We start from the raw sequence: 19511 nt of genomic DNA on the forward strand, positions 1-19511 counted from the left end.
GGAAAGTGCTCCATTGGTGTTGGCGGGTGCTCAGGCACCTGACACGAGGCTGAGAGGGTCAGCCAGCTCCCCCGAGGCCAGGCCAGCCCTCGCTGATGTCCACTGAAGGCGGTTTAGCCCGTGGTGCTCGGGCTCTCAGGTCTGCCTGTGGTGTGGGCTCCTGCCGGGATTGAGTGAACTCACGTGGCGTGTCAGTGGGGGTCTGGGTGGGCTCTGGCCCGGCGCTGCTCCCTGCTCCCGTGGCTGTCCCCGTTGGAATCATTGTTGCTTCCATTTTACCTCCTTATTTTTGTACTGAGGATCAGAGCCGGGTGCTCTACATCAAGCTACACCCCAGCCCTTTTCATTTTTTGAGATAAGGCCTCCCTAAGTTGCTGAGGCTGACCTTGAACTTGGGGTCACAGGTGAGTGCCATCTTCCCCGGCAGTTGTTAGTGTCATTATTTTCAGCTTATCTGCACAGCTTCCTGTGGGAAAATCTTCAAAACCAGCTCTCCCAGAAGGCCGCAGACTCGCCCCACAGCTCAGCTGCAAAGCTGTTCCCTTTCCCGGCCTGGGGAGGTTCTGCAGGCTCTTGCCAGCTGGTGAAGGGTGCAGCAAGGACCCGGAATGGCCGTGCCCCTGAGTGGCTGGCTGTCCCTGCTGCTCCAGCCGAGCCTCTCCAGCACTCTGGACATCAGCATGGCCCTCAGTGCCTGCATGCTGTCCCTGATATGCCCTGGAGTGCGGGGACCGTGGATGTACAGAATTCACACCTAGTGTGTCTTCGCCCTCTAGGTGAAGTTCCTGGTGTTTTTTGTTGTTATAACCCAGAGAGACACTACAGATAGTTTAGCTTTGTCCCATTTTTTAAAAAATATTTTTTAGTTGTGAATGGACCTTTATTTTATTTATCTGTATGTGGTGCTAACAATCGAACCCAGTGCCTCACACATGCTAGGCAAGCGCTCCACCACTGCACCCCATCCCCGCCCCACTTTGTTCCCGTTTTAAGTAGAATAAGGAAATTGAATCGTAATATCAGAGACAACAAAAGTGACTGAATCAAGGTTTTTAACTTATTTAAACACTGGGCCAGACCAGTAAGACCGAAGTCAACAGAGACAAATGTAAATGCCCATATCTAGGTTTAAGGTATTAATTAGTGTTTTGAAAAATGACCGGAGGTGACCACAAGCCTCCTGCAGCAGGGCACCTTTCAGCCTGTGGCTGCCTCCGTCCGTACAGCGTGTGGGTGTGGCCACGGGCGCCCTGCTTGCAGGCTGGGCTCCTCGGGTGCAGCCTCGTGCTTGTAAAGTCCCCATCTCAGGAGGGAGACCAGGTGGGTGAGGGCCTGGAGAGTGCCTTATACGGAGCCATGAGACTGACCATTTCTTTTTTTTTTTTTTTTAAGATGTTCCTTAAATGTTTTATATATATATATATATTTTTTATTGGTTATTCAAAACATTACAAAGATTTCAGAATCACATCGGTTACACATCCACATTTTTACATAATACCATAATAGTAACTGTTGTATTCTGCTACCTTTCCTATCCTCTACTATCCCCCCTCCCCTCCCCTCCCATCTTCTCTCTCTACCCCATCTACTGTAATTCATTTCTCTCCTTATTTTTTTCCCATTCCCCTCACAAACTCTTATATGTAATTTTGTATAACAATGAGGGTCTCCTTCCATTTCCAAGCAATTTCCCTTTTCTCTCCCTTTCCCTCCCACTTCATGACTCTGCTTAATGTTAATCTTTTCCTCCTGCTCTTCCTCCCTGCTCTGTTCTTGGTTGCTCTCATTATATCAAAGAAGACATTTGGCATTTGTTTTTTAGGGATTGGCTAGCTTCACTTAGCATAATCTGCTCTAGTGCCATCCATTTCCCTGCAAATTCCATGATTTTGTCATTTCTTAGTGCTGCGTAGTACTCCATTGTGTATAAATTCCACATTTTTTTTTATCCATTCATCTATTGAGGGGCATCGGGGTTGATTCCACAGTCTAGCTATTGTGAATTGTGCTGCTATGAACATCGATGTGGCAGTATCCCTGTAGTACACTCTTTTGAGGTCTTCAGGGAATGAGACTGACCATTTCTGACAGCTGAGGTTTCTCGCTGAAAAGAAAGGTCCGTCCAGCCGTAGGAGGAAGGGCAGCTCTGGAATCAGCTCCCTGGAGACCCGCTGTGGAGACCATGGGCAGGCCGGTCCCCATGCTGCTGGGAGGCGCTACCAGGTGCAGAGGCCTGGGCCTCAGGGAGGCCCCAGCTGCCGTCTGAAGCCCCCCCCACAGCCCTGGTCCAGCGGCCAGTAGTCCTGCACCCCCCCCCACAGCCCTGGTCCAGCAGCCAGTGGCTCTGCACCCCTCCCGTGCCCTTCCAGGGCACCGCTGGGTCTCGAGTCAGTGCCGGAGACGCAGGGGCAGTTCAGGGGACATGGGGCTCCTCACCCCTGTGGGTGGCAGTGGCGTCTCTCAGGTGAGCGTGGTGAATGATGCAGATCCTGTGGCTCTGTCACAGTGAACCGCCTGGGTGACCTCAGGAATGACAACGACCCGAACTGCACATACGAAGGTGACAACAATGTCCTGCTGCAGCAGACGAGCAGCTACCTGCTGGGCCTCCTGGAGCACTGCGGGCCAGGTGGGGGCCTCACGTTGTAGGGGCCACGCTGCGTGACCGCTGAGCTGGGCGGGGGTTGCTGTGTCTTCAGGGCGGTCTTGGGGGCTCCCTTTCACCAAAGTCATGGAGTGTGTGTCCTAGACGGAGCTCGCTTCAGAAGCCCGCTGCAGACCGTGAACTTTCTGGAGGCCCACCCCAGCATCCTCAGCCAGAGGCCCACAGGCACCCACCAGGCTGACTGGCTGGACTCTGCAGGTGTGTCCCTTCCCCCTGGTCATGGGCAGGAGGTTTCCCTGGCTCTCTTGTTCTCTGTCTTACCACAGAGAATGCTGGGCCACGGGGGTCTCTGGGGGCTAGCTAGGGTGCCGGGCAGTGGGAGGTCCTGGGTGCAGCATGGGCATTTGCTTTTATCTTCAATGACTTGTTCTTGGGCCATCTTTCTGAGCCTGTGGCTCGGAGGTGCTGGCTCCAGGGTAAAAGGAAATGCCCTTCCCGCCACCAGACCTCTTCCTCCCGGGGAGGCCATGGGAGAGGCCTCTGTGCCCTGGCCTCTGCCTGCTGTGTGTCCCGAGCCCCTCGTGTCCCAGTGCTCAGGCACACGCTGCGCTGCTGCAGACTTAATGGGTCCCGTCCGCTGAGGCTATCTGGAGGACTGTGGGGTGGCACCGGGCTTTGTACACAGGAGGCCAGAGGATGAGCATCCTCGAGGGCCCTGGATCCCTAGGATAAAGAGCCACCAGCCTTCTCCCCAGGAGGACAGGAGCAGGGCATCCCAGCCACCAGGCCCCTTGTCCGCCAGAGCAAGGCAACTGCCGGCGCCCAGCACGCCCTCCTCAGCCCCCAGCCTGCGGGGCTCCCGAGAGGGCCTGCAGCAGAGAACCAGTGCCATGGCAGCACCTGCAGGAGGCCGCGCTGCAGAGGGACCCATTGTCATCGTTGTTATAGTGATCCAGGAAACGCAGCCCAGAGTAGCTGCCGTATTCTCCGCCATCACCTGCTGATACAGCTGTTCTGACAGCAACAGATCTTTCCGTTATCAATCTGCCTTTTTAATGTGCTAATAGTAAATGGGGTCACGTGAAGATCTATGTCTGAGCTTCCCAAGTGTTGCCACAGAAAGCGCTAGAAATGACCTCACCATGGTAGTTCCTTCAGCCACCAGAGCTCTTTCCCCCAGTCGTCAGGCCTTGTAAAACCGGAATGCAGGGCTCAGCTTCCCCTACCTGCAGGCTCTGCCTGCCTCTCCCGCTCCCTGGCACTGAGAGCAGGAGCGCTGGGCCCTCCCGGTACACCCGCCCCAGCAAGCCTGCCAAGCTGCGTCCTGTGCTTTCCTGCTTAACTGTGCAAGACCCAGCAAAGTGGAAGTGTTTTCTGGAGGAGAAACTGCAATAAAACCACTGACTGCAAGCATGTGTCCCGCGTACGCGTGGTCACAAACCCCAAGTCCGGCCCTGGCCTCGTGTGGGTCCAGGGAAGCCTTATATAGTGACCTTTGGCCCTCCGGCTCTCCTGGACTGGCAGGAGCATGGCTTTCCGGGGTCTGCCAGTGAGTTTAGAGGTGCACGGGACCCAAGACCCGCACCTTCAGGACACAGAGCTGTTGCTGACGGGTGGCAGGAGCTGCCTGCTGCCAGTCCCCACCCAGTGTGAGACATGTGTTGGATCGTGTCCTGCAGCCAGCTCTGTCCATCTGTCCTGGGGTGGGCCCAGGGCAGCTGCTGAGGGCTCTGTTGCTGATCTCCTCTCTTTCCTGTTGTGAAGCCCCCCTGGCTGCGTACAAGTGGCTGGTGTGCTACTTGCTCCAAGAGAGTCATCAGAAGTTAATTCGAGAGAGGAGGTCCCAGAGCAGTGACTTCGAAGCAAGAAACAACAGCCAGGTACTTGCTTGTTTTGAAATTTGCTTTTTTTGCCCCTAATTCCCTGGCTGTTGTGTCCCGGGAAGTCCCGCGTCCCTGTGGCTGCCACCCTACCTCGGAACTCCCAGAGCCTGGGATGATGGCTGGCCTCCGGCACTTTGCTCCTCTGTAGGATGGTGGTGGCACCTGCTTTATGGGGTGGGGGAGGGGTCGAGGCGCATAGTTACCAAGCCTCGTGGTCTCTGCTGGGGCCAGAGCTGTCCTGGGGAGTGGAGAGGGGCCGTGACAGCCTTGGTCTTCTGTGAAGTGCCAGTGCAGGGCCTCAGGCTCCTCCTGATGGGATGGCTCCCGAGCCTGCCCCACTGCCCCGCGCCCAGCTCTTCTCAAGGGCCCGCCTCCCTCCCTGGGCCTTGGTGGGAATGGGCCAAGCAGCTCGTGAGTGGCTTGGGCAGCTTGTGGTTCCGCAGCTGGGCGCCTGCGGGAGCACTTGGTGTGGAGCACTGCTCTGTGCCGGGCCGTGGTGGGCCAGCCCTGTGCGGAGGATCCACGGGGACAGGGTCCTCTGGGAGGCCCTGGTGAGCACACCCGGGCCTCGCAGGGCTGCCGCTGCCCCTTCCTCTCGGTGTCAGGTAACGAGGCCAAGCAGCTGCTGGGGAACCCAGGTAGCTCACCTGCCCAGGGTGCTGGCTCCTGCTGAGCAGGAATAAACTAGATGGAGCCCAGGACTTAATGAATTCAGCAGATGGCCAAGGTCAGTTCAGCTTCGAGTTCAGGTCCACGGTGGCCCAACTAGGAGGCTTAGAAAGACCTTCTGGAACAGGCCACTTTCTGTACCCTGGGGCTGGGTCACGGCAATTTGGTCATCTGGGTAGGATGGTTGGCCACTGGCTCTGGCCACTCCTGCCTGCTGGTCCAGTGGTCATTCTAAAATGAGTAGCAACCTGCCCTCATTACCAGCTGAGACCCCTGAAGAGTTGGTGGCACAAGTCACCCCTGCCAATAGCACCTGCCAACAGCACCCACCCCCAGCACTGCAGGAGGCCCGAGCAGCCTCCGTGCTGCCCTTGGCCAGCGCTGGGCTCTGGCCATGCGTCCTCAGCACTACGTGTGGCGTGGTGCTTGGGGAGCACTTCCTTGGGTGCTTCACTAATGGGCTTCTCAGCTGCCTTTCAGTGAATCCAGCTGCAAACAAGACAGGCCCCAGGGTCTGGGTCCAGCTGGGATGGGCTTCCTGGGAGAGCCGGAGCTGACCATGCTGCTGTGTGGCCGCACAGAGGGGCAGGAACCAGGATGGAGGTGACCCTGAGGCCTTGGGGAGGGAGCACCAGGACAGGCCGGCTCCCTGCTCAGGATCACAGGGAGTTTAGGAGCCAGACTGCAGACAGCTGAGAGCTCGTAGGGCCCTGGCTGGACGCAGGCTGCGGGAGCATAGTCCCTGCCCAACCGGTGAGGTCAACAGCGGTGAGGTCAACAGCCACGTAGCATGGGAAGAAACGCAGACAGATTGTTTACCTAACCTCGGTCCTGGACCAGCCTCCTGAAGGCAGGGACCTCCAGGCTACAAAAGAAAACTGATTTGACAGTTGAAAAGTTCAGCCTTCTGGGCTGGGTGTGGCTCGAGGCAGAGGCTTGCTGAGTGTGTGAGGCCCTGGGCTGCAGCCAGCACTGAGGGAAGAGGAAAGCTGGACTTCCTGAGGAGCAGCAGTCACCTGCAGCACAGCCAGCTGGGCCCTGGGCTGGGAGCGTGGGGAGCGCAACCAACGGGGACCTCCGGGTGGAGGCCACACGCCCCAGGCATTGGCTGGTGTTGGGCAGCAGCTACTCTGCGTGGTGCCCTTTGGGGCAGTCACCGGCCACTCTTGTTGAGGGGACAGTGTGCCTACCCCTCCCCCAGCAGGCTTTACTGACTTTCTTCACCTCTGGCCCTTTGCAGAGGTGAGTGCCCTTCACTGCGTTCCTACTGCGGCCCCATGTGCACAGTAGGTTATTTAAAACCAAAAGCACTTTTTGGTGCCTCGGCCGGGAGGCCCCCTCCTGTGCTGGCCAGTGCTGTTGAAAGGTGGTGGTGTCTTCCTCCCTGCCTCGCTGACCCCAGCCCTGGGACCAGCCCTGCACGGAACCCAGAGCCCCTGCAAGACCTGCAAAGAAGGTCGTTTTCTCTCCCTCTAGCCACCCTGGGCTCTGTGCGTCACATTATGTCATTTGGGGAATTAAGCAATCTGAGGGGGAGAGCAATGTCCAGGCCTCCTGGCTCAGCTGTGCTGGGAGATGGACCTGGACCTGCTGACCTAGAGCCCAGCCGTCTCCCGTTCCGCACCGCTGGGTCTGGGCCTGGACAGCTTGCAGTTGGGTTTTGCCCAAAGTGTCCATTGCCTGTTAAGGTGCGAGGCCTCGGAGACTCAGGCACAACGAGTACTCGATTCTCCCTTTCTTTCCTGGCTGGAGGTGTCTGGGGTTTGTGAGAGGGAAGGCTGGCCTTGGGGACCGATGTGCAGACAGGATGGCTGGGATTTAGGCACAGCCAGGTCCCTCTGTGTGCCCTCTGTCCATGAGCCTCAGGGGTCACTGCTGCAGGGTGTCACCTGGTCCATAGCTGTGACTCCTGTGTGCCTGTTGCATCCTGAACTAGGGACAGTGGAACAGCTCTGGGGGCACTGAGACTGGTCAGAAGTTTGCTCTGGAACAGGCCCCACACCCACTGTCCTGTCCACGACTGGTACAGCTTTGGGAACAGTGAGTTGCCCACACTGGCCCGTGGGTTCCAGGAACACCTTGGCCTGAAGGCACCAGCTGTAACAGTGACCATGGGGACGCCCTTGTCCCGTGTCCCAGCCCACCTTGGTCACTATTGCAGTCAGATCTACTGACTACAGCAACAGACACTGATAAAGAGTCTGTCCCTGGAGCCTGTGTCCCACAGGTGACCAGTGGTCTTATCTGGACGTTTCCTAAGAATGCAAGGGCATGTCCTGCATGCCGAAGCCTGCAGGCCACCAAGAGCCACAACACAGGTGTTTCCCAAGGTGTGAGGAGCGTCACCTGCGAGCTCCAAGCTGACCCTGAACAACACCCAGGGCTCCCGACCACAGCTCTGGACGCTCCTGTGCAGAGATGGTCAGCTCTTGGCTGCACGCGCTGCTCACAGAAGCAGCTGCCACCTCCTGGAACCAGGTGTCCCTGCTGCATGGTGGAGAGCTACAGGGGCAGCTGTCTTTCCACACTCACCAGCCACCCGTCCAGCCCTTGGCATAGCAGAAATGGAGATGTGCTGCTATCACAAGAAGACGATAAAAGAGCGTCATCTGAACACTAGAAAGTCCGCGTGGCGGAAGGGAGGGCATGGACAGAAGAGCAAGCCTGGCTTAGGCCCTAGCTGATGTCCAGGCCTGTGGGATTGATCTCACCTCTGACCCCAGAGAGGACACCCGGTGGAGGAGGGCTCGTGGTGTGTGCTGGGGTGTAGGTGGGACTTTCTGGACCTGCCGGGCTCAGCCTGCCTGGTCCACATCCCCTCTCTTCCTCATTTTGTCAGCGGGTGGAGGGAAGACCAGGGAGGACGGGGGAGCCCAGGAAGCCAGAGCACCTGGCCCAGCCACATGGCCAGCCAGAGGACACAAGCAGCCCGAGGGCCCACCCGCCCTGAACTCAGCAGAGCCCTGGGAAATCTGGGCGCAGGTCCAGCTGGGTCCATAGCAGTCCTCACCTCCCTGCCCTGCCTCCAGCCTCTATTGGCCAAGGCAGGGACACGCGCACCTTAGCATGTGAGGGTGGGTCAGGGCAGGCTGTGGCAGAGGCCCTGTGGGCCCCCAGCGGGCCTACCTTACAGTGTGCATGACCCTGTGGGCTCTTGGGACAGGACAGTCTGGTGGCAGGAGGCAGAGGGAGGAGTGTCTGCTCTCCAGAGGCTGCGACTGTGCCCGGGCCCTGGGGAAGGCCTGCTGGGACTGGAGACCCTGTGCTGCCCCGAGGGTGAGCAGGCCTGAGGGGAGGCTCCGTGCCCCTGCAGTCAGGTGGGGTGAGCCCTGTGTGTTCCAGCTGAGATGGTGGCAGTGTCACACGCAGGGGCACCGCGGTCCCCATCCGTCTCTTGATGTGTTATCTTCAACCTCAGAAGCAGCTCACGCTCACTCACAAACCAAGCAGTGCACAGTCGTTCCCGGGACTTAAAAAGACCTGGTGAGACTGTAAATTGGAGATGAGGGAAGGAAAACTAAGGGTTGTCAGCAGATATTTTGGGTACAGGTTAGAAGAGAAAGCGGAACCCGACTGAGAGCTGTTTCCCCTTGCTGCCAGCCTCCGCCCAGAGGCTCAGGCAGGCTTGGCTGGGCTGCGTTGCGTCTGGCCTCTGCGTCTGGCCTCTTGTCTCAGGGCGACTGCCTGAGCAGAGGGCAGAATGGCCTCTTTAGAAACTTAGGTGACCCTTGGAGTAGTGACACGCTGCCAGCAGTGTCACTGGGGCAGGCCACAGAGCCCCTCTGGGTCCCTCGAGTGTCCCAACTTCAGAAGACTGCAGGCCCGGCACCCTGGGGGCCACATGCTGGTGTCACCTCCCCTGGGCAGCAGCAGCCTCCCGAGCCTGCCCTGCCCCTGTGCTGACACTGCCGAGCCAAGTTCCAGATGGCCTGAGCTGGGCACAGGGGTCCCGGGGCCTGAGTGCCAGGCTGCGCTGGGCTGTGTCTGCACGGCGCTTCTGTTGGGTATGTGGACCAGCTCTTGAGGTGTGCTGTGTCCCCGCCCCACCCAGGGGACCTGTGGGACTGGCCTCACCAAGGCCTTGGCCTGCGTTTCCTGGCAGCCCCATGGGGCGCAGCCTGGTGGACGCAGCCCTGTTCTGTCTCCAAGGTGTACCACTGCCGCTCGCTGGCCCTCATCTTCCTGGAGCTCACCGTGGTGCAGCGGTTCCACGCCTACACGCACGGCCCCGGCGTGCCGTCCTCACTGCGGGCTGTGCTGGGGCGGCTCAGCGCTCTCTACGCCCTGTGGTCGCTGAGCCGGCACACGGCTCTGCTCTATCGAGGTGAGACCGCTGTACTGGCTGGCCTCCTGGCACAGGAGCCCCCCAGGACCCGTGCCCTGTGAACGCAGGCAGCTGTGCCGTGCCCGTGTGGCAGCACCTCCAGGCGGGCTCAGTGGAGGGGCCCAGGTGTCCCAGTGCGACATGAAGCCAGCAGAAGGGGCAGAGAAATGTCAGCACCCGCTGGCCAGATGCAGCTGCCTCTGTCCACAGTCCCTGCAGAGTCAGCCTCCTGTGTGTTTCATTGATGCTTCCAGAAATGTGCGAGTGTATGTGTGCGTGTGTGTATATGTGCGTGTGTGTGTGTGTGTGCCTGTGTGTGCCTGTGTGTGTGCGTATGTGTGTGTGCATGTGTGTGCGTATGTGTGTGCATGTGTGTGTGTATGTGCGTGTGTGTATGTGTGTGTGTGTGCGTGTATGTGCATGTGTGTGCATGTGCATGTGCATGTGTGCATGTGCGTGTGTGTGTGTGTGTGTTGTAGTCTGGGACTGAAGCCAGGGCAAACTGTCCACTGCTGATCTGTGCCCACCCCTCTTACCTGTTACTCTGAGCAGAGTCTTGCTGGGTGGCCCAGGCTGGCCTCAGATGTGCAGTGCTCAGCCTCTGGAGTCCCTGGGGTAGCAGGTGCACCACCGTGCCTGGCTCAGGAGGCCAGTGTCACCGGGAAGTGGGCTGGGTTCCAGAGAGCAGAGCCAGCCCTGTGGGCCACAGGCAGACACAGGACTGGGCTGCTGGGACAACACCTCCAGGAGTTCCCAGTCTAGAGATCTTGGGTGGCTTCTTGGAGGAGGCGGTGCCCAAGCTGATCTGGAAGACTGGCAGGGCCAGGGAGCCAGGTTCTCCCCAGGGAGCCTTTTCTGATGCTCTCCTAGTCACCCGATGAGCCCTCCCTGTGCTGGGGCTGTGTCTGGGCTTGTGGGCAGTGAGGTCCCCCACCACCAAGACCAGCTTTGGGCCCCTGGGGTGGTGGCGTTGCCCCATGGAGGCCCAGGTCAGCAAAGTGGCCGGCAGAGGAGGAGCTGGGCAGGACAGTGCCCAGTGCTGTCTGAGGAGGCTGGGTGGCCGGACTCCATTCTCTAGAGGAAAACCCTCCAGGAAGCGAATCCTTGAGCAGACACTTTCTCAAACGCACAGGCCCTGCCCCTGGACCTGTTAGGACTCCGGAGGAGTCAAGGGGCTGGAGGTGGCCCTCCCTGGTGGCTCCAGAGGCCCACGGACCCTGCATGCCATGGCCCTGTGGTCCTCCTGGTCCCTCTGTGGTCCTGGGTACCCGGCTGCCACACGCCTCTTCTGAGGCCTCCTTCGGCCTCGCAGGCCCCGCCTGGGTTCCTTCTTCAGAAGCACCAGCCCAGCCTCCTGCCCTGGCTGGTGGAGCCCAGGCCCTCAGGGCTGCGTGTCTCACTGCCTCTCTTCCGGCCAGGCCAGTTTCCTTGTCCCCAGTGCCTGGCCCTTGACTTGCCTATCACATGCTCAGAGGAGTGGATCCAGGCAGAGACAAGGTCTGAGTGCCACAGTCCTTCCTGGCTCACGGCTGCTGGGCAGCTCCACCCAAACAGGTTCCCCGAGGGCCTGTCCAGGGCCTCCTGGGTGCACTGCTGAGGGGGCAGGGGGCCACAGCCCAGCCCTGCTGTGACAAAGGCTGTGCTTGCAGGTGGATACTTCTCTGATGAACACGCAGGGACACAGATGGAGAGTGCCATCCTGGACCTGTGCACACAGGTGAGTGGCTGCTGTGACCCCTGTGTGTAGTCGCCAGGATGCTAATGCGCCCAAGGGCGTGATGTTCTCCGTCTGCATGCTGCGGGGTGGCCTGCATATTAACGCACACCCATGGTCACGCACTGTGCTAGGTGGTCAGGGCCCTGAAGTCGCTTCCCACCTGGCAGGGTGGCTGGGACAGTTGACCCCAGTTACTCAAAGGAAAAATGTCATGCTCCCAGGAACACTCCGGGGGTCTCCGCAGATAGGATTCTTTTGGGACCTTGAAGAGCATCTGAGACAGGACAGGGGCCCTGCGCCCTGCTGGCCTTACCAGAGCCATGGCCTCCGCCGTCCTGTGACTCCTGCCCCATTGCTCTGAGTCAGGCAGGAAGCAGTCACCAGGTCCTCCGAGACCAAGACGAGCCTCTGGGGACAGCTCTGGTTAGCAGGCTGCACTGGGGTCTCTGCCCGCATCCCCACCTTGCGGGGAAAGTCAAGCCCGGAGTCCTGAGAGAACAGCAGCGCGGTGGGGTGTCCAGACACAGTGGTGACCGGGCCCTGAGTCAGAGCGGCCTGTGCCTGGGTCCCAGGGCCTGGCTGCTGACTCGGCCTGAGAGTGCGGGTGGTTGTCAGTGTGGGGACCGTGTTTTCCAACAGCTGAAAGACGACGCGGTTGCCCTGGTGGACGTGATCGCTCCTCCTGACTTTGTTCTGGACTCACCGATCGCCAGGGCTGACGGCGAGGTAAGGACCCCCTCATCTGGGTGGGATGTGGGCTGTCCCAGGGGCTGGCGGGAGTCTCTGTGGCACTGCGGAGCCTCTTGGGACCTGTCACACTTCAGGGAGCCTCCGGGGTGGGTGTCGGGTGCTCTCACTGGCTGCTGGCCATGCCGTCCCGGCCTGCTCTTCCTCCAAGGGACGGAGCGGCTGCCCCGTCACCCAGGCCCAGAGTGGCAGTCGGCCCAGCCTCTCTGCTCTCCCCGCTGCCTGCCCCAGACCTCGGCCCGGCTCAGGGCTGGCTCCCGCTGCCTCTGAGTTCCAGTCGCAGGGGTGGCACTGCAGACATCATGAAGGACCATCCCTGGCCACTGCCCGGTCCCCTCCTGGTCAGCATGTTGCTGCTTGACCTGCTGCATTAAGTCTCCACCCCAGCTCAGGCCCCCAGCTCTCGTATCTGTCCACAGCCCTGGGGCTGCTCTCCCCGCCCTGCCCACCTGGCCTCCCGTGGCCTCTGCGAGGCCCCATCATTCCTGCCTCTGAGCTCCATGGAAGTTTCTTTAGAAGTAAGCGGGTCAGCCTGCCCGCAGTGGAGCCCCCCAGCACCCACCCCCAGATCCCCCCGCCACCGCCCAGCGCTGTGAGCCTGCCCTCAGCACTGCTCCCAGGTGCTGCTCCTGCCCTCGGACCCAGCTCACCATCCTCCCACACTCTCCTGATGTGCTCCCCCTCCCGGCCCAGGCCTGGCACCTGCTCCCGCTGCCTGGAGCGCCCTGTCCACTCTCCTGAGCCGGGCACTGCCCTCCCTCGCAGAAGCCTTCTCTGGCTCCCCCAGGAGCATCCCCACCCACTCCACTGCCCTGTGACCCTCGCAGGGCTCATCACTGAGCCTAAGGCATCTCCCTGTGTGACTCTTGCTCAGTGAGTGGCAGTGTCACACAGGTGACACTCACAGGTCCACCTGTCCTCACCCAGAACTCGATGCCCAGGGCCTCTCGGCCCCTTGACCCACGGGGACCTGGCATTGCAGTGTTTCCTCTCGTGTCTGAGGTCTGCTGCTGCGGCTGTGGGGGCATGTGTCACCCAGCCCAGGCCCCCGGGGCCCCCAGAGGGACCTGCCAACCTGGGCTCTGCCTAAGTGGAGACTGGGCAGGGAACACTGGAATCAGCACTTCATAGCCGTGACGGACTTGTCCAGGGAAGGGCAGGTGCCGGCCTCCCACAGTCCAGGCCACTCCTGGGTTGGGGTGGGCACACCACAAGGCAGACCTGGCCCGGGTGGGCAGCATGGAAGACCCGAGTGCCTCAGACCAGGAGGGACAGGGCAGTCATCCAGAGGCCCACAGTCCTCCAGCAAGACTCTGCCTCTCACCCTCCCTGGCCCACACTGTGTGTCCCTGTCCGCTTTGCTGATGGGACACAAGTCCAGAGAAGCCCTATGGGTTGCCCAGGGTTGCCCAGTCAGCATGGCCCAGCCAGGGTCCAGGTGGAGAGGTGGGTCCTGGTGCTTTTGAGGAAGAGGGGGAGGGGGCCTTGGGTCCCAGTGGGAGCCTGAGGAGAGGGGCTTTCCCTCCCCTGGGGGTTGACCAGGCAGACAGGCAGCGGGGCCTGCTGTGGAAGGTCCTGTGGCTGGCGGAGAACCCCAGCACACAGCCTGGGCAGCAGGGAGGGTCGCCCCGGCTCCTGCATCTGAGCAGTTGCCTCGCTCGTGGGCGGGAGGTGCGAGAGGAAGGAGCCTTGGGTCCCCAGGGTGAAGAGGGCCCTCTGGCTCTGGGTGCCACAGTCAAGCCAGAGCCTGCCAGAGGTGCCACCTGGTGGGGTGGCCTGGACTGCACCTTTCTTCCAGCTACTAGGAGCCAAATTTTAACAGGTGCGACCAGGTAGGAGCTTCAAGTTCAGTGAGCAAACCCCCGAGAGGGTCTGAAGGCCCAAATGAGCGCATGCTTCCCACGTGGGAGCTGCTGGGGTGTGTGCCCAGGAGAAGCAGCGGCCTGTCTGGGTGGCCACTCGCAGTGCTGGAGCTGACAGGTGTGCCGCAGGCACAGGCAAGGGGCCATCCTCAGGTGAGGGTGGCCACCATCAGGGCAGAAGGGCCCGTTTCCTTAGGCCAGGTCCTTTGGAGTCACAGGCCCCTCTGCCCTTTGTGGCTGAACCTCTGTCTCCAGCGGGTGGAGGACCAGGCCCCAGCCAGGCTGGTTCAGGACCGTCCTCCCAGACAACCGCTGCCCACCCGGGTTTCCCACAAGGCGATGCGAGCAGCAGGCAGTCCAGCACAGGATCCTGAGGGGGCTCTGGCTGCCCCAGGGCCGGTGGGCCACATGGGCCCAGGCACCCCTCCGGCCGGGCCTGCTCTCCAGCACTTCTGGCCTGCTCGGCTGGTAGTGCGAGGGTGCCAGAGGACATTCTTAGAGCGGGACTGAAGGTGTGGGCTGCACAGGTAGTGCCCACCTCTGCAGCGAGCCCGGGGAGCAGCTCAGGGCCAGCCATCGTAGTTCACAACTGAATTGTCCCAATTGTTTTCCACTTTTGAAAAAGGGTTTTTATAAATTAAGTTTAAAACATCCGACACTTTCTGAGAAGTGACTGCAGAGGATCCCTGTCCTCGACACGGCCTTCCCAGGACCCGCTGAGCCCTTTCTTCCCCCCGTACCTTGTGTTTCCTGCAGCTCTATAAAAACCTCTGGAACGCCATCCTGCAGGAGCGCGGGGTGCTGGAGCGCCCGTCGTGGTGGCCAGAGTTCTCTGGGAACAAGCCCGTGGTGGGCAGCCTCCGGGCCAAGCTGTAGCCGCGCTGGCCGCAGCGCCCCATGTAGCTGAGCCGGTCAAGCCCAGCAGGACATGGCCACCAAGCCGGCTCCGCAGATGCCCAGATGGCCCCTTCTCCAAGCTCCAGTGCCACACCGTGCCCAGCGCTGATGGCTCTGCACCCGGGTTGAGCAGCATTGCCCTGGGGTCCCCAGCTGCTGTGTGGAAAGGGACCTTGCATGGTCACTGGAGTCCACACCTCCTTCCTGGGCTCAGGTCCCTGACACAGAGTGGCCACTCACTGTCCAGGCCTTCTGACCCCCGTGGGCATCACAAGCCTCAGCTTCTCCCAGGACTCCCTGGCTCTTTGGCGCCAACTGGGCGGCCACGTGACTGTGCCCTGACCTCCTTAGCTCATACCATAGGCCCTCTGCACGACTCGGCGTGAGGCCTCGGGGGAAAACTGTGGGTTACTGCTCTTGGCGCATCTGGAAGTTTCCATTGAGGACATTTCCCAAAGCTGCAGAGCACAGGGGTGTGAGCGTGGGCGGCATCATGGCCCACTGTGGGCGGGCAGTGCCCAGGGCTTCCTGCTGAGCGTTCCTCACGGACCCTTCCATATACAAGAAGTGTCCCCACAACCTGGCCACAGTTAAATGAGCGCTTCATGCTTTCTCAGGGTGTGGTCCACTGTGCCCATCTCCTCCTCCTCTCAGAGAAAATGGGAGGGAAGATCCCAGACCCACAGCAGCATGGAGGGTCTGCTCTGAGCGCAGACCTGCATGGTAACCACGGTGCTGCCAGTGCTCCGCCAGTCGCACCTCACGTGGCCTGCCCAGGCTCAGAGGCCAGGTCCCCCGCTCAGCCATCCTGCCTGGGCCCCCAGCCACGGAGTGGGTGGGCCTGGGGCCTGGCAGCCAAGGCCACTCCATCTCTACCTGGTGCCCCTCGTTGGACACCACAGCTGTGCATTCACTGATGGGGCTTCTCTGCCCATATCCATGGCCTTTCCCCACCGCGAGGAGCAGGCCCTGAGTCCTCCTGTCCCCCTGCCTGAGTGGGAGTCCCGGTGCCCTCCCGCCTTAGCACACCCAGGCCCAGCCCTCCCTGTCCAGCAACAGAGCCCGCCTTACCTGGGCACCTGGGGCATCCTTGTGCTTTGCCTTTTCTTTCTTACCTTCAGTCAGGCGGGACCTTGGTTTACCGCCTGTCCTTGGGTTGGAAGCCACTGTCCTTTCATCAACAGGACATGGAAGTTGTCCAAGATCAGGAGAATGCTGCATCTGGCACTGACTCAGGGAGGCTCTCTGCGTGTGCCGCCAGGTCCCTGCGTGTCCCTGTTCTCCTGTGCGGCTGTGAGAAGCTCCCAGAGCAGGGGTGGCTCACTGTCCAGGGGGTTTGACCGACCATCAGTACGCAGGTGTCATCTGCCCCCGCAGAGGGTCCCTTCCACGGACATGACGCCCACCCCCAGGCCCGCTCGGGCCACCTGCCGGCTCCACCCCACTCCTGTGGGCACAGCTGGGCCTGAGGGCAAGGGGGCAGGGTTAAGGGCAGAGGTGGTGTTATGGAGTCAGCTTGTAAGTAGAGATCATTTAGAAGATAAAACATTTTGAAAGCAGCAGTAAAAATTTGAATAATTGGAATAAAACGTTTAATCTTAATCTCTGCCCTCTCACACTCCTTTCTGCTGATGAACCGGGCATGTGGTCATCAGGTACTATTTTGAAAATGTAGAATCCTTCCCAAAAGAAAATGAATATCAGCCCCACCCTCAGAAGCCGCACCTGGTGTCTCAGGTGTTTAGTGGTGACAGTGGCCTGGACTGCCCGGGTTGCCGTCCCTGCCCGAGGGCCTCCCTGGCAGGTGAAGTGTTAGTGGTCCTGTCCCCAGCGCCTTCGTCCCTACACGAAGGCGGCTTTTCCATGGGCTCAGGGGCACACCCTTGGTTTCCCCATCAGTGACGATGTGCGAGATCAGCAAACCTCCAGGAGACACGGGTTAGACGCTTCCCCTCTGCAGGCTGTGGTGACCACGGGCGCACCTGCATCTGCACGTGGGCAGCTCCCCACTCCCACAGGGGAGGCCGGGCAGTGAGAGCCAGGGCCCACTGCACAGCCGCTGGACGCCTATGGCATCATTTTGCCATCACAGGGGCACACAGCCTGGAGCCTGGCACTGGTGTCCAGGAGCCAGGAGCCTGTGTCCTGTAGGACTTGGTGAGTTGTCCCAGCAGTGGCCTTGCCGTTCCTTGTGTCCAGTACCGCGCTCCCGTGTGGCGTTCCCATGCCGCTCTGCTTCCCTTTGCGCCTGCCGAGGCGGCAGCCTGTGCGGCTGGGATGACGTCTGCTCTCATTCTTTGCCCGATGGAGCACTTAGTTTTCAGGTTTTTTACTTGTAAGGAGTTTTACATAATAAGTGACTAAAGTGTTGACGTATCCATTACCAAGGATTTTTCCTGACTTGTCACTTACCTTCTAATTGCATTCATTTCCCCCTTTTGATGTAACATTGTAAAACTTAAAATTTTAAATCAGAAACAAACATCCAAATTTAAAAGCCAAGAATCATTTGTGCCATTGAGGTCATCCTTGGAAATTCTCTGACACCAAGAGTATTTCCATTTTTATCTCTTTTCCTTTGAGTACATTTCAGTGTTCATTGACTGGGAGTTTATTTTCAGGTGTGTTGTGAGGTAAGGGTCCAACGTGATTAGCCCAATGGCGCAAGGCATGGATCCAACATGGTCAGCCCATTGGTGTGAGGTAGGGATGCAACATGGTCGGCCCATTGGTGTGAGGTAGGGATCCAACATGGTCGGCCCATTGGTGTGAGGTAGGGATGCAACATGGTCGGCCCGTTGGTGTGAGGTGGGGATCTGTTGTGGTTAGCCCATTGAACATGCACTGGCCTGATGCTACCTGTTTGAATGCAGAGTCACATATGTTCCTGTTTCTATTTCTGTAATTTTTGGCTATCGTTTCCCATGTCAGCTTCTGTAGTTTTCATCCTTTTAATACCTGTGGAAAAGAATAAAGCTTTTTTTGTCAAAAATGTTCTAGGTATATAAGCTTTGGTATTATTTCAAGCCTGGGCCTCCTCCCAGCCCCAAATTAAAAAAAAAAAAAAAAAACAACAGTTATTTTGAATTGAAGCTTTTGTTAACCTGTAGATGAACACCAGGAGAATCTGTAAGAAGTAGTCTTCCATCTAAGATTCTTTCTTCTTCTTGTTTAAATAAAAAGCTATCTGGCTTTTGTACATTTTGGTTACCTTATTAAACCTTATTATTACAGTCTTTCATTGATTCACTTTGGCTTTTCTTTGACCTCGTTGGCAAATAATGATGGGGTTGCCCTTACCTTTCCAAAACTCTCCACTGAGCTTTCCTGCCTAATGATGTCTCAACCCTGCAGGGACCATACCCACCTGGCCACGTGGAGCAGAGTCGAGGAGGGTTGTGTTAGTCAGTCAGTCAGTGGGTCACGTTAGTGTTATCCCCATGGAAAGGGACTAGGGCAGAGGACCTGGCAAAGTGCCCTCTCACCTGTCGTGGGCACAGGCCAGTGGGGACGGCCGAGGGTCATGCCTCAGGATGAGGGCTCCCACTGGGTGTAAGGGGGCAAGACCCTGCGGAGTGTGGGCGTCTGGGAAGCACAGTGGGAAACACCTGGAAACCAGGGAAGAGAGGGAGACCCGTACGAGAGCCCTGGGCACCTTGGGTTGAGGTCTGCACTGCCGTTGTCACCGTGGATCTTGGTGGCAGTGAGCTGGGGGTCCTGTTTTCCATCTTGGGTTGTGTGAGTGACATGGAGCAGCTGTTGGGGTCATCACAAGCTCTGATCATTTCTTCCCATTTTTGAGGGGAGTTCTGGGGATTGAACTCAGGGCACTCGGTCACCGAGCCCTGTCCCCAGCCCTATTTTGTATTTTATTTAGAGACAGGGTCTCACTGAGTTGCTGAGGGCCTCACTGTTGCTGAGGCTGGCTTTGAACTCGAGATCCTCCTGCCTCAGCCTCCCGAGGCCCTGGGATGACAGACGTGGCCACCGCACCCAGCCCCACTTTCGTTTTTTATCTCTGCAACAATCAAGGTGGCTCTGGCTCTCAGGCTGCCCACTGGCAGTGAGCGTTGATCAGTATTTACTGAGCACCTAACCATGGCTCTGTCCTTGTCACAAGAGGGCTTCCTTCTCTTGGACCTGCTTCTTGGGGGCATTTGGCTAGTGCCCAGACTTCATGTGTGATGTGTCTCACCAGGCGGTGGCCCCCCAGAAAAACATCGCAGCCCAGGTCACTGTGGGTCAGTTGGTCCTGGTTCCTCCTGTCCAGCTGTGGACTCGTGAGTCTCATGTCCACCCCCATCCCCTGCTTTGTCCTAACAGATCCCAGTTCTGTCCCAGGTTCTTCCCAACAGACGTAGCCCATGAGCCCGGGAAGCTGCCCCGGGCAGCTCCAGAGTGGGCCTGTCTCGGCTTGGGCTTCTCGGCTCATTTCATTCCCCTGGACCAGTCCCCTGGCACAGTCCCTGAGCTCAGTGACAGGCCAACCCCAAGAACGCTGCTGGGGTCCTAGGGACTGACTTGGGGTGCTGGGACACAAGTGCCTCTTGCTTTTGCTGCTCTGTGTGGTGGCTGCTGAGGAGCTCCGTGCTGCTGCTGAGACGGAGCAGCCTGTGGGGTGGCAGAGATGCCATGGGTGGCACAGAGCAGGGGGCACAGCACAGCTGCAGGCAGTAGATGCAGGAGGACAGGTGCCCAGACAGCCTCAGCTGACCAGCTGTTCCTCCTCCTGCTGCCTGCAGTTCCCAGGAGGAATGAGCAGAGGCGTGGTGAGGAGAGCTCTGCATCCTGTGCCGAGGAGGAG

The 19511-nt window shown here is 59.2% G+C and overlaps 1 protein-coding gene across 1 annotated transcript in view; it reads left to right on the forward strand.

The window, feature by feature from the left end:
* Positions 1–17948, forward strand: part of Acox3 (acyl-CoA oxidase 3, pristanoyl) — a 40361-nt gene extending 22413 nt beyond the window's left edge. Inside the window, exons 12-18 of the mRNA XM_076865368.2 lie at positions 2510–2632; positions 2753–2866; positions 4373–4488; positions 9310–9484; positions 11134–11201; positions 11841–11927; positions 14567–17948. Coding sequence (XP_076721483.2) covers positions 2510–2632; positions 2753–2866; positions 4373–4488; positions 9310–9484; positions 11134–11201; positions 11841–11927; positions 14567–14686 — 803 coding nt within the window. The 3' untranslated portion in view covers positions 14687–17948. The remainder of the gene's footprint in view (positions 1–2509; positions 2633–2752; positions 2867–4372; positions 4489–9309; positions 9485–11133; positions 11202–11840; positions 11928–14566) is intronic.
* Positions 17949–19511: the final 1563 nt, after the last annotated feature.

This window comes from Callospermophilus lateralis, chromosome 8, assembly GCF_048772815.1.
Source record: "Callospermophilus lateralis isolate mCalLat2 chromosome 8, mCalLat2.hap1, whole genome shotgun sequence".
Classification (NCBI taxonomy): domain Eukaryota; kingdom Metazoa; phylum Chordata; class Mammalia; order Rodentia; family Sciuridae; genus Callospermophilus; species Callospermophilus lateralis.